Source organism: Fusarium redolens (genome assembly GCF_020744475.1).
Source record: "Fusarium redolens strain MPI-CAGE-AT-0023 chromosome Unknown BKA55scaffold_24, whole genome shotgun sequence".
NCBI classification, from domain to species: Eukaryota; Fungi; Ascomycota; class Sordariomycetes; order Hypocreales; family Nectriaceae; genus Fusarium; species Fusarium redolens.
The window spans coordinates 538,869-553,119 of NW_025763687.1; the positions used below are offsets into that span (position 1 = coordinate 538,869).

A 14,251-nucleotide genomic window follows, 5' to 3' on the forward strand; every position below is an offset into this window, starting at 1 on the left:
AACATCGCAAAGGTGATAGAGTTGAAACGACTGACAGTGGTGGCTCCTTGTACAACCAGACAGCCTTTTACAGCCATCGTAGCTCCGGTGGTTGACTACGCCTCCAATGTCTGGATATATGGGTGTAATACGGTTTCGTCATATGCCGGCTATTGAGTGCAAAGGGTAGGAGCGCAGGCGATCATAGGATTATTCACAAGCATGGCGACATAGATGATACTGGTATCAATACTTCTACTTCAGCATCGACCTTGATTAAAGAGGCGATACATGTCTAATAGAGGGCATACTCGCTCCCACCAATATAGTCTATCGTGTTCCTTTCTTTCTTAAGACAAGACAAAAGAGCCTTTGATCACCCAACAGGTGTTGGATAATAACAAAAAGTTCAGGGTCGACCAGCATCTCCAACAGAGTCTCAAAGGCCCACAGGTCGCTTATCCTGCACGCGGCATTAGAGACAAGCACCCCATATTTCGAACACCATGGCTGCGCTAGTAAAGTTAGTCATGGAAAGATCAATCATCAGCCCCGGCTCGCCACTGTCAGTACGGTTGATATAATTGGCCGAGCAGACCCTAGACATCCTAACTAGGAAATTTTTAAAAGCGGATAAGTTCACAGGGATGCAAATGTCTGCATCTTGCTTGAGGAATGACGCTACCGGTGAGAGCCTCGGCTTGGCCACCTTAACAGCTCCACCAATCCTTCCGCTTGCCTTGAAACACTGCAACTAAGAAAAGGTCGGCAGTGAAAATTCCGTGGAGCGTTCATGCGCGCAAGTTCGGGAGTGGCATATGCATAGCCCTTGCCAGTAAGTGATATCACCTTACTGTGTCAGGGGTCAACAGGCGGAGAATATGTAGCGACAGAGAAATTCTAGGTCCTAAGGCCAAGGCCGCCGATGAGTCTTAGCTTTATGCAGTGGGTCTACAGGGGAGCCTGAATGACGTTTGCAGATAATCAGCGGGCAGTTGGCCCTATAGTAGTACACCTAAGGCAGTTTGAACAACGGCCAAAGCCTGGTGCCTCTGTGACTCCTACATGTTGCCTAGTGCACAGAATCGTTAGGCTTTCCTGACAGAAATAATGTATTTTGTGAAAATGAGTTTGTGCTATCAAAGTCAGCCCCTAATCCTTACTCTTTTACTTCTTAAGATTATCTGGTAGTTCCTTGGCAAAACGAGTATGGCTGTTCAAAAGCCAATCCCTCCTCTTGATTCACATCACTAAACGCGCAACTCCGCCGATATCACAATCAACCGTGGATACGATTCCAAGGACGAAAACTTCGAGCTTCGTACAACAAACGGAGAGTTTAGAACCTTGTTACTTTGACCTTCCAGAATTCGTTGCATGTGCAAAGATGTAGTCATCTATACGTCTCAGCTTACCATCAACCAGCACGGATGCACTGTAGTATTTCACTACATGTTCGCACAAACGTCGTGACTAACTGGGACTCAAACAGTCTATCAGTGCCCATGTGTTAGGAATGGGGAAGGTCAGCCATACTTCGATAATCAAGCTTCAGTTTCCTGTTGATGTGATTTCCCAAAGAAACGCCAAATTACTGCAGCGATGGCGGCGTAGTTTAACTTGGTCGTCCAGTGAGTACACGAGGATATGTAATTATGGTAAAGATCGACACTCACGCCGCAAAAGACGTAAAGGAGACTCCCAGCATAGAATGGCGTTTTTTCGTCTATGCTCCATTGGTAAGTTGGATAGATAATCACAATACCGACCAATGATCCCACGCTCTCGGATAGTGCGAAGGACATCAGGACAGGCCCTACCGCAGAGCCCGGGAGACGGTTGGCTATGAAGCAAAGCAGACTGAGGTTTGATGATACGCCAAAGGTATTGATACTAAGGCCTTCATTGTCGTCAATAAGATTGTTTAAGAAGTCTAGAAAACACGAACCGATGGTAATGGAAAGCGATGAGTCTGATACACTGATCATGATCGCGCCCAAGGCCATCAAGATCACACTGTATCTACCGATAGTTAAATTGATGTTGGAAAATAACCTCGTATGCCCTTCCATAGAAATCAGGCAGGGTAAGAGGACGCCGAAGATGAACAGGCTTATCTCGCTTCTAAGAAGCCATAAATTGTCGGCCTTGGCTGCAAGGTAAGTTCGCTGATTGGAAATACGACATTAAAAGAGGAGTGTACGTACCTCTGTAGGACTCAAACCGCATCTTAGCTGTGCATATGTTGCAAAAAGGGGCCGAGATGCTTGAGAAATAGCAATGAAGAAAAAGATCCAAGGGGTAAACGCCAGGACTTTCTCTCTCGGGGGCGCCTTAAGACCCAGGCATATCTTCAGAAGCCCCACGGGAGATACAACCCCATCATCTGGATGGCTGCTACCTTCGTGAGAATACCGCCTGCTGGACAACAAGGTATCTGTGACAGAACCACACTCATCTTGGCTCAGCTCTTGTGTAGCGTAGTTCGTGCTGTCGAGGAACATAGCGATGCCACCTGCAGTAAGACACAAAATTCCGGCCATAAGTTCAGGCCAGTGGGAACTGCGCCGTGAGAGTCTAGCGACCAGAATGGGACCGAGAAGTTGGGCCAGGACAGTAATGAAACCTGTCATATAAGAGTATATTGTTCTAGGAGACGGTTAGTATTTCTTGATGACGCTATAGAGAACGAGAAGGGACGATACCGAGCGCAAGGAGTGTTCCGACTATGGAGCACAGTGAGAGTGAGGAACTTTGAAGCGTGAGAACCTCCGCCCAAGAATTTTGCTAGTGGGCCAACCACAGCATTCAAGTACGTCCAGGTAGGAAGGAAATACGCTGCTCTTGTCAACATTGACCGAGGGGGGAATGGCACGGGTAGCAGCCTTACAGCTTGAATATGTGGCAATAGTTGCAAGAAGAATGCTCCCAATATTCAATCTGATGGCCTCATGGGGCGACAGTGTGCGGAGAGAGGAGGCGAGTATGTAGGCGCTTGACATATCTAGCCCTTTATTTAGAACAGCTGGCTAAGGCTAGGGAAAAAAGTGAAGTTGCGCTGGGTATGAAGGGTTGAACATACTGGATACTTGTGTCACGATCACTCTTGCGGTACCGGCATCCCAAAATCCAGGTCGCCAGTGCGGATTACGTGCTGATACCGTGGTGTCGTTGATCAGTTCGACCAAACTTAGCAGGAACAAAAGCACGAATGCCGGTAAGGCAGCTCGGATACTGCGTGACTCCATGTCGAATTTTTGGCAGGTAACTGAGACGAATGGAATAGCGTTGTCTTTTTTTCTTCTTTACTGGTTGCCTCCAATACTTGACCAGGCAAAAATGCAAACCTGGGTGTTCAGGGTTAGCTATCAGTAATAAGGGGATGAAGGGTCATTCTTTCTCCGCCCATGCGGAGCATCGTTTCACAGAAAATGCCGAGACTGCATCAGAGCATAGGCCAGCATGGATCTTTTGGCGACGAATCGTATGCACGTATCCAGGCAGATGGCCCACGCTAGCTACGTCAGCGGCGATCTTCTCCTATCAGCCCCCCATCATCTCGAAGTTTGGTCATGCAGTAATACTGGTTGTAAAGTTTTGGCCCGCAAAACAGACTCTTAGGTTCTATAGCAAAATCAGGGCTGGCGGCAAGTGTCACAGCATGTCTGAGCTACGGACTAGATCTAAAACCTTGACTTGCGTATCATCTCCTATCATAAGTTCTCAAAGGTGTTGCATTGGCTTCCTAGAGCATAAAGAGACAACTGCCATAGATACCAACCCCAGAGCAACAATTTGGCGAAAGCTAGAGCAGCGGTCTGCAAGGCACAGCATCGACGATAGTTATATGTAGAGAAAGATACTAGGAAAGGATGTTTGGGTCGGAATGTGGCGCCATATGGTGAAGCCCAACCATTCTGCTGCGAAGCGGTGAACGAACAGTACTATCTCATGAGGAGATGAGCCCGGGTGATGATGTCTACGCTACTTCTATGACGGAAGGGACCTCTATAGGCCAAATATGTCACGGCCCAGTGCGAATTTCTTCTTCTCGGACGACCGCAGTTGGAGAGCCTGTAGACAAGTAAAGACGGTGGGCAGATGCAACTAAGGATGATTTGTATGATACGCCGCAGGGCTAGCAATGCAAGAAAGCTAGTCAAGCCTATTGTATACTAGTCTGTCAAGGGAAGGCTACTGGCATCTAGCTCCATTGACGGGTGAATCTTTGGGTCCGCACAGGAAGGAGAGAAAGACCAAAGACAGGATGTCGGATAAATGCTTAGGCGTCTTGTTTCAACTGCTTGGAGGCTCAGCACAACGTACGGAGGATGATGCTCATAGCTCATTTTTGGCTGGTATGGGAGTGCCAAGAACAAGAGTCCAAGTCAGTCTTTGTTGGGGTATCGACCCTGATGGAGGACAAAAGCTGGTTGAAAGAGGTCAGTCCTGACCATGTTCGGTTGGTTGCCTACAGTTGAATTTGTAGTGCCTTCAAGTCACAGGATAGACTTGGTATCGAGTTTGGCTGAGTCCCAGCAATAGGGTAAGCTTGTCAGTGCGTGAATGGGTCGCTGGTCCCAAGTGAACGTGTTGCTTGTAGAACGCGGAACATATCGCTAAGTCTAAATGTACGTCGCGAGATTCCAGTCATCCCAGTCCGCTGTGCCTATGCGGAACCATGGTGTCATACTCGGTAGGTATACACACTCTGGCGTCCGCTACACGTCGGTAGTTTACACTTCGCCACAAGAGTGATATAGACGAGGCCACTTGGAAACGGACACAGAGGCGAGCATCCGCACCTCTTGACGTGGCACGATGATTGTCTTTCTCTCCATCCACGATGGCCTCTTCCCGGAGGCCACTTCCCGTCTGTCGCGGTTTGGACGATACCTGCTCGCATCCGAGCTCTCATCGTCTGGTCGACGTTCGTGACTGGATTGACGCTTGGTGTGCCGACGACGAAAGCTTCATGGCGTGGTCGACCCGAAAGCAGCTTCAGTCAGACCTCGAGACACTGTGACTAAGGAAAGAAGCAAGAGAGGTTTTGGGATATCCCATCCTTGATACCATGATGCCATGTCGCTTTTTTTATGCCATGCTCAACCACGCGTTGAGTAGGAGGAGTGGCAGACAAAGAAGGGTATTCACGTACGTGACGTTCGGCGGGATGGTAATGGTCTTGGTCGGCGACTCGATGCGGACGATCTACCTGACCTGGAACTGGTCACTGCTTTTCGAGCTGGCGGCAGGCGATGCCAGACTGGCGGGGTGATGCAAGTTGATCACGGTGACATTGAGTGTCCTGCTTTGCTTAGGTTGCGCCTCGGCTGTGGTCGGCTCATGCTATACAGTAAGATGCCAAGGTGCTCTGTCGAATTGGTATGGCTATGGGGAGAAACGAGGCGGGAGAGCCATGCGTATCATTTGCCTCGGAGATGAGACCGGAGTCTAGGCGCGTGAATGTTTGAGCGCGGGACCAGAGGAAACGCTGGCAGAAAGGAGAGTGCTCTGTTTGTCGAGGCAATGTGTTTGAAGAGAAAGAAGTGTGGCTAAGCTTAACTGCGCAAACAGACGTACATGTTGCGTGTCGAGTGATTTGGGGGGGACACGTTGCGCGATGCGTGTTGCGTATCGCGTTCTGCTCTGGCAATCAACCATTACTTAGTCATCCGACGACACTAGCTAGCAGTGCGATCCTTGTCGAGGATCAGGGACCAAAAATCCCAGCCAACAAGATTAGCGAGATCATCAAGACAAGAGATGGCATACCTGGACTTTTTCGCGATTTGAACAACTTATGGTTTCTAGATCTGATTAATAAAGCGATTCTGTATGCCCCATACAATTTACATGCCGATGATTCATTTGACTGCCTATCATCGGACAGAAGTCGATCTAGTCTCTCCCAGAGTGCAGGAAAGTGCTGCACGGTAGACCAGCTGCTGTTCGGAGTCTACTAATCAATGGATTCAATCCTCCTGAAACAAGACAGAAGAACATGCATGTGTTCTGTCACTGGTCGTGAAGACCGGCGATGGGCGTGTAGGGTATGTCAACGAGAAAATCCATAACCAATGGGTCCCAATCTATCTCTTCATCTTATATGGCACCTTTTAGAAGTCTGTGGCTGGCATGGCCAAGCAAAATCCTGTGTTGAGTTCATTGAATCTCATGTCATGGGGCGGCTTTGCATCATACGTCAGCAGACTAAACCTAAGGTATCCGTCATCGCTCCCCAACACCAACAGCCTCCAGCACAAACTGAACTCGCCTCAATCAATCGACACCCCAACGCGTACACATAGCTTGCGTAGTTTCCGCAATACACGAGATGGAATCCTCCAACACCGAAAACTCCGCTACGGCATCACCGACTCGAGTTTCCGACGTTCCCAACGACGCGTCTGGTCCCTAAACCTCTAGAACGCGACTGAAAACACAACGAAGCACATCATTATGAGTGCTCACGGTAGCACCATGTCACAGCCCAATAGCCTTAGGAAATTGTCGTTGGACGTCGCCCAAGCAACTCTGGAACTGCTACTTGACCTAGGACACCTCATAGTGGCTGCCGTTAAGCCTCTGAAGACTTTTGACGCCGATAAAGCCGACGCCAATGAAGCCGCCACCGCGTGCACAAGCAGGCAAATCCGCCAGCATCTCCTCAAAAGTGCTTGTTATCGCGACCAGGACAATTCACGGTTGAAAGTCGACGATGCACAGTATGTCGGGTTAGGGAGAGGGCTCTTACGCATCGACAGCCGCGACACGGAACCGATACTGCGAATCATGATCCTGGAAGTGGTCACGCGGTCAACAGCGATAAAGAAGATTCTCGTGATGAACTCCGTCCTTCAACTCAAGCTCTCCAGTTTGGTCTGAGTCTGAAGCGTCCAGCGAGAATGCGCTTGGCAGACGCGTTGCCTCGCCACTTCTCTCTGTTCCAGCTCCTAATCGTGCCCAGACTGTCGATTCTGAAGGTGGAAGCAGCTTTATGCTCAACAACCCAAGCTGCCGTCGCTGCAGCACCACGCAACTTCTCGGCTCTTGTACGTTGGCATCACCAACACTCATCTCATCACTGATTTTTGTTCATAGGTAGCTGTTGCGCCAGTCTCCACCTCAGCACGGCCGGTCCAATTCCCGCACACGATCGCTCGTCTCCCTAGATCCGATCCGCTCCGCCCTCGTGGAGAGAGAAAATGAAGCTTTGAGCTACAGCATCAGGATCGATGAACTCATTACCCGCATCTCCATGAATCGAGAGTCCCTGTCTCAGGCCTCCTTCGGAAACACCATCGCGACCCTCGCCACCAAGAGCTCCAACTTCCACAAGACCTCCGTCGAGGACGGCAAGGCGTTCTTCGAGCAGCACGATGACGAAATGGCCCTCGATCGCACCAGCATGATTCGGGCGATGAAAAATTATAATGAGAGAATGGAAGGATGCAAGCAGGAGATCGCTCAGCTTCGGCTTGAGGTGACGGCCTGGGAGGATACTCGCCGTAAAGACGAGATGCGCGGTTGGCATATTGAACAGGACATGATAGAGAGGCAGTGGCTGGTAAAGTCTTTTCGAGGAATAGACGACAAGATCAATTGCTCCCATGTCATTGGCAGTCTGCTCGACATCAGGCCGAGTGGATTGTCTTGCCCGACGAAGGCTTTGGCAAAGCGGAACATTTTGTTTGTTGATCTTGCGGATCACATTCGAAGCAGCGTGCCTTCGGCAGTACCCAGGATATAGGCAGGAGATCTGCCGCTAGATTGAGAGGAGGACCAGGTGACTACTTTGGGCGGTAGTTGTGCAATGGAACACTGAGAAGCCTCCTCCGACATATACTATGGGCTCTCGGGATCGTAAGCACGCGACGCGTCGCGGAGAGAGCACGCTACGGCGGAAAACAGTTTTACCAGAACACCATCCCTGGGACTGCGAGACCAGATCTCAGAGAAACCTCGACACTTCAGTGTCAATAGCCTGTCCCAAGCCCGTTACCGAACCTCCTGCGCTGCGGTACGGAAGGCTCCAGAGGCAGCGGAACCCGACAAGGAGCTGAACAAAGCACTCGGAAGACCGAAGCATCAACTACGAGCTTCTACGCACAAAAGCATCGACAGATCACTGATAATCCGGCAATGGGAACGGAAACACCGTGAGGAACCGAATTTCGCAGTTGACTGAGCGAGGGGAACGCTTGGACACGACGCGCTGAGAGCAGCTGGACGAGGCTGGCAACCCCATGAAACGTGAGGCGAGGAGCAGAGTTTTTACGGGTTTCGGCCGAGGGCAACGGAAGGCACGACAATAACAACAGATCGAGGACAGCCGAGCAAGAGATTGCGTATTGTGCACATCGCGCGAAGGAGACGACGAGGGGGGTGGTAAGCGACACTTGACGTGGTGCACAGGGGGCAACTCCTGCCAGGTTTTGGCGGCGAGCAGGAAGTTATGCTGCAGCAGGTCGGCATGAATACGAAGATCACGATAACCCCGCTCGACAAACTCTGAACCTTCATCCTTCATCATCACTCACCATCCTACGAACCTTGCACTACGCTCACTCATCACCTTTAACCATTTGACTCTGGGGAGATCATTGAGAAGCAGGCTGAGTTGTATATCTCCTCGACGGAGACATCTCTAGGCACAATGAGTATGACGCGAGGTGAGATGTTCTTCTCGGTGAAGCTGGAAGATGCAAACCGAGAATCTACATCACGTACGTGAGGAAAGTGTTTGAGCATGAAAATCCGGATTTGAAGCTCCCGGAGCAAGCCGAACTCCAAACACCTTTCTGTTACAAACTTTCCGCGAGTACTTGAGGGGACACGCGGTTCAGTGGTTTGAAGAAGAGAGGCTTGGAGACAAAACCTTCCAAAAGATCATCCTCCTGTTTGAGGAGAAGTTCAGCAAGCCGAAAACAGTAAAAGACGGCGCTCTAATAGCTGAGGCTCCTTAACTAGCCCGAAAAAAAGATTAGCCACTGCAAACTTTTCTAGAATGCCACCAAACTTTCGGCAAATTTTGCTGACGGGTTTCGTTCTCCGCATGAATTACGGGCGATAACGGCAAGCGCCTGCCAGAAAGAGTCCAGAATAGGCTCTGCACAGGAGCCAAGCGTGACAACGTCTTCATAGACCCATCTCTCACTTTCGACGAGGTGAGAAATGTCATTTGGGATTAACGTGGAGCAGATTCGGAACCTCTGAAGGCTTTCGGGGAAGAGGACAGCTAGACAGGGCAGCGGGACATGACGATGCTGCTGATCGACTCGAATCAAGAGATAGTACGGCTCACATCAGACCTGGCCGAAACCATGCTGCCAGCAGCGGGAAACGGTAATCGCTACTTCAGCAACGATAATCGAAACACCATATACGCGACAACAGACCCAAGGTTGAACTGGAGTTGGCGGCTCCGACAATGATGCCGGACAAGGCTCCAGCAGAGTTCCACAGACGACACAACCACGCGACCCTGACTACGACTGGTGCTTCCGCTGCGGGCAATGGGACCACCATTCTTGGGGATGCTCAAAAGGGAAGGATGAGGACACTTCAACGAGAAGAACGAAAGATTACGTGCCGAGAGAACGGTGCAGATGAATGGACGAGCACGATGACAACTGCAAAGACCACCATGATGAGACAGGCTGGCGTTCGACTGACTCCACCTCAGCAACTTGCTCTGAACACAATGCTGCGCTTCGACGGGACGGGCTTCACGCATGTGGAGGCTGACTACTCCAAGCCTTGGTTGCCGAGTGAGAGCCGGCCTGAAGCGACACCTGGCGAGGGTTACTCAAGGCCCTGGTTGGCAGCTCTAGCAGGAAGGCATTGGTGTGCGTTCACCCCGCAGTAAACTCAACCTTCCGACAGACGGTTCTGACAAATGACAGAGGCTCCTGCGCATCGACGGATGATGAACGCGACGGCGTGTGCGACAAACAAGAATGAGCCGAAGAGCGAGTACGATCAAGAGCAGAGAAGCACTGGTGTACATGCTGGCACCCTTCAGAGAAATACTGGAACCGGAACTCAGCGCTGGGCGTGAGGAGGAAGCTCGGGGATGAGATCGGGATGCTACAGTCCGGCACACTCCGGAACGTCTGGGTATCTGGTGAGCTACAAAGATACAGCCGCTCCGGAGGAGGCAGTGCCGGACACCTTGGGCTACTTGGCAGAATATTTGTCAGGACACTACACCGATGCCATCTTGCTGAACGGCGGCTTGGCCGTCAACTTGGTCGACCAAAGCTTCTTCAATAGATCTGAACTGAGGTCCTGTCCTGCTGGCTCGCACAGAGCCTATTTGCCTGGCAAACAATGAGGTCGCGCAAGGCCAGGGGAAGTCGTGGTAGCCAACATCATATGCCATCTGACCACATATGTCATGAAAGGTTATGAAGATTGGGACCTCCTCGTTGGCCGACCATGGCTGAGACGCGTCAAGGCGGTTGAACATTACGACAAGCGGAAGTTGGATTTTATCGGCTTCAAGGGGCAGCCTTCCTTGACATCTCACCATCACCCAAACACTTCCAGGCAATCAACAACCATCGCAAGGACGAGAGCGAGGGACCCCAAGGCCTAGCAGAGCTAGAAGAAGAGGGGCCCATCTATTTGGATGATGTAACTGAGATTAATGCTGAGATAGAGGTCATTCTGGCTGAATTATGACGCCATTGAACAGGCGACAGACGCGTATCATCTTTCGGGAAATGATGAGCCACCATCCGTGAAGCTGTGACGATGCAGTGGTCGGAATCGGAATAGCCACCTAGGGATTCTACTCGTACAGGAGAATCCATAAAGCAGGTAGTCAAGTATCAAACCAAGAAAACCAGGAACCTTTTTTAGTTTATCTTCACATGCGAGTGAAAATTTTGTGATGCATTCAGAGAACCATGTTTTGGGCTCGATGCGACGCCAGAGTGCAGTGTGAGACGAGATCGCTAAACTACCCCGCTATCAGGCCTAAGTTCCAGCGGAAGAACCTTTCTCCAACAACATCACGAAAACATCATTCGACCGCGCTGGCTTGGCGCGCGTGGCTATCGCCGCAAACGTTGCAGATTACACAAATTTCGACTTTCGCAATCTGATATTTTCTTCTCCTTTACGCCCAAATACAGCGCTCAAACCTCTTTCACCGATCCCGGAGCGCGCGGAGGCTGAGCGAACACCAGGCGCGAGAAAGAGCGACTCCTGAGAGCCACGACACGAGCAAACCGAAACCTGTTCACCATCATCGAAGCTGCCGCAGGCCGCAGGAGTTGAATCACCTCACTCCAAAGAGCAAAACCCAAACTTGACATAAACCAAATCACCCACTGACGGGATGCCTCTCCCAAATGCCGAATCATCAACGCGAGAAAAGAGATCGACAACCGAAGCTGAGCGACGAGTGGGGCTCATGGATCAAACATCGCAGACGAACTCGACACCACCTCCATCTGGGAAGTCGTGGCCAGGGAGTACAGACACGGAAGACTCAGACAAGCTTGCCCAGATTGGGAGCGAGCAGACGAATAGCACGCCCGGACAGTTGACACTTCCATGTCATTGGAACCGATAGACAAGCAGGAAAGCGGGGAGAACACCTGGACACACGACGCTGACCTGGGCATAAGCGACGACGACGGGCGAAGTGATGTGGAGTGACCTGAGACACCGCTCGCTGAAATCTTGCGCGCCGGCATAATACGCCGAAAGAAAAGACAGGCAGAAAATACAGGCATACCTGAGGTTGCAAGCTGGAAGGCTCAAGACACTCCGGGAGTAGACGAGAGAACGCTGCGGAAGGTCGGCATGGTTGGTGCTGGCGACGGCTGGCGGAGAACAGAGGAGGAGGAGGCACCGCAGCGAACTCTAGAGTTTGACGACGGTGACCTGCAGTATACCAGCTGGGACGGCCTGTACATGCAGACGACAGAGCCGGACGCCTGCGAACTTGAATAAGAAAAACCTGTGCATGTCTAGCATGAAACCTTTGGGATTCATGGTAGATGAAAAGGGAATTAGGCTATCACAGAAACGCAGAGAGAAGTTCGCGCAATTAAAGAAACACCTCCGAAGAACCCACCCCGCACCACTTCTGCACCTCACTACACAATTCGTGCGAAAGTTTATACCAGGGACAGCAGATCTCATTCAGCGTATAAAAGAAGTCTTCTTTGAGTTCCGCAATGAAGGCAAGGTCCTGGAAACCATCAGTCCTGAGGCGGGAAACAAAACGCGACACATCAGTGCGGAAAGCAACGCCGCGGCAGCACTTGAGAGCATTTGCGACAGTATTCAGGATAACGTAAATTCGGGAGCAGACTCCACAAAACAGTTCCACCTCGCGACCGACGCCTCAGAGAACGGAACACGCGGAGTTCTCCAGCTAGATGATACCCCAGCAGGTGAGGATAGCACCGCGAAGGATTTCAAGAACGCAGGAGTTATCATGTGGATATCGGGGTGCTTCAACGATGCAGACCTCCAATACATGATGCCGGAAAGGGAAATGCTTGCAGTCGTGCGAGGATCACAAGAAAGCCACTGGATGATCAAACACGCCTCGCACCCGGTGAAAGTTTATACGGATCACAAGGGAATGACCGACTCTATGGCAAACAGAGGTCACTTTCACGGCAAGGTTAGCCGCTGGATCGAAGTCGTGGGGGAGTAGGAATTCGAATACAGGTACCGTTCGTGTAGGAGCAAGGTGATGCGCCTGACAGACGGAATATCACGGCTACATGAGGCGCTGAAGGAAGACGCCAAGCCTAATTGAACTGAAGATGGGCATCGGACGAATCTTGGGCGTTACATCTCTAACAGAACTTTCGGCAAGCGTCATTTTGCCGAGAAGCAGAGCGCCTGGAAAATATTTGATCACCGACACGTGAAAAGGAAACATTGGACATTGGCAACATGAGGCCTGATACACCGAAACCGTTTCTACCCTGCTCGAGGGTCTGAGCAGTTTGGAAGAGGGGCGATGGCGGCTGATGAAGTGACGCATGCTCAGATACAGAATTGTCGACGGAGAACCGCACTATCTGGAGAGCGAAGAATCTCTGGCACTCTGCGCGGCCGAGAAAGACATGCCGCTCATCCTGCAGAAGGCGCACGACAAATGTGGACACTTCGCAATGGCTATCACGAACGATAGACTAAGAAGAAGACAATGGTGACCGAGTCGAGCCAGCGACATCGAGAACTATTGCAGAACATGCATGGTGTGTCAGCAGACAGCATCGTGTGTTCTGGCATCACCGTCAGGGAGCATCACCAAGCTGGAGCCCTGGGACATGGTGGGAATGGGTTTACCTCGGCCCGATCAAGCCATCGTCAGTCGAAGGGCAGCAACAGAGCCTGCTGTGTTCGGATGGTCGAGAATGATCTACTGCGATAATGGTTCACCCTTTGTGAACATGAAGCTGAGGATGGCGGCAGATAGGCAGGGGATAAAGATGGAACTAGGCCCCGACCTCTCATCGTTCCTGTACTGGTTTGCCAGAACGTGTCGTCCGCCTGGTAAAGAAACAAATCCAAAGGTGGGCAGCGGAAAGGGAGGGACTCTCGTTAGGTCGCTGACACCAGGTAGTACCCGCGGTCATGATCAACCTCAACAGCAGATACATCGAGAGCATTGGTGCATTCCTGGCCATGGCGATGTTGGGATGGCTGTCGTTCGCTAAACATTCTGGCATCTTGGATCCTCTGCCCGATGAGGAGAATGCCTCGACTCGACATTATTAGTCGTGCAGAGGTCCAAGGACTTGATTCATCTGATCAAGGATGCTCTCCCACACGTTGGAGTTACTGCTGCACTGTAATCAGTAAAGGAGAGATGACAACTCTGACGTATGCATGCAGCTAGCTGCGGCGCAAATTGCCTCATTAATACTCACATTGTCCTCAAATCCAGGAGACCAACCCTGGCGTTTTCGACCAGTCTGATATGTGGAAGAAGTGAGACTGACCCATCTTGACATTGAGAAAGCTCAGGCAGGGCCCCTTCATGTGAGCTAGGGCCACCAGTGTGCCTTGGTCGTCTTCTATCGAATCGCGGATCCATGCTGACACCGCCCTGCCCCCGCCCGATAAATTCTATATAAAAGATTGACAGTTAGTTCGTGTGAAGCCTTCCAATTTTTCTACTTTTATCACGCCTCCTTTCATGCTTCATACTTTCTTGACCTTCGTCTTTGGCCCTATCCACGCAATACTTACACTTCGCCACGAAGTAACACCAAAGTTGAAGCTTAAC

General features: G+C 50.9%; 4 protein-coding genes across 4 annotated transcripts; 3 read left to right on the top strand and 1 right to left on the bottom strand.

The window, feature by feature from the left end:
* Positions 1-1,329: 1,329 nt before the first annotated feature.
* BKA55DRAFT_526549 (uncharacterized protein) lies at positions 1,330-3,227 on the bottom strand (the record flags this gene model as incomplete). The annotated part of the gene is made up of 5 exons (XM_046188854.1): positions 1,330-1,452; positions 1,650-2,147; positions 2,187-2,605; positions 2,870-2,983; positions 3,062-3,227. 5 exons carry the CDS (start codon positions 3,225-3,227, stop codon positions 1,330-1,332), a joined length of 1,320 nt encoding a protein of 439 aa, XP_046042834.1.
* A 3,552-nt stretch (positions 3,228-6,779) lies between these two features.
* On the top strand, positions 6,780-7,307 carry BKA55DRAFT_584001 (uncharacterized protein). Its single transcript, XM_046194261.1, has 2 exons — positions 6,780-7,034; positions 7,084-7,307. Exons 1-2 carry the CDS (start codon positions 6,888-6,890, stop codon positions 7,189-7,191), a joined length of 255 nt encoding a protein of 84 aa, XP_046042835.1. The 5' UTR covers positions 6,780-6,887; the 3' UTR covers positions 7,192-7,307.
* A 2,108-nt stretch (positions 7,308-9,415) lies between these two features.
* On the top strand, positions 9,416-10,042 carry BKA55DRAFT_696909 (uncharacterized protein; the record flags this gene model as incomplete). Its single annotated transcript, XM_046200318.1, has 2 exons — positions 9,416-9,785; positions 9,888-10,042. 2 exons carry the CDS (start codon positions 9,416-9,418, stop codon positions 10,040-10,042), a joined length of 525 nt encoding a protein of 174 aa, XP_046042836.1.
* A 3,172-nt stretch (positions 10,043-13,214) lies between these two features.
* Positions 13,215-13,679, top strand: BKA55DRAFT_545676 (uncharacterized protein; the record flags this gene model as incomplete). Its single annotated transcript, XM_046190836.1, has 1 exon — positions 13,215-13,679. One exon carries the CDS (start codon positions 13,215-13,217, stop codon positions 13,677-13,679), a length of 465 nt encoding a protein of 154 aa, XP_046042837.1.
* Between the last annotated feature and the right edge of the window lie 572 nt (positions 13,680-14,251).

Coding starts and splice junctions, on each gene's coding strand:
- BKA55DRAFT_584001 (XM_046194261.1), top strand. CDS start 6,888: ATGCGCTTGGCAGACGCGTTGCCTCGCCACTTCTCTCTGTTCCAGCTC. Junction 7,035..7,083: donor CACGCAACTTCTCGGCTCTT/GTACGTTGGCAT, acceptor TTTTGTTCATAG/GTAGCTGTTGCGCCAGTCTC.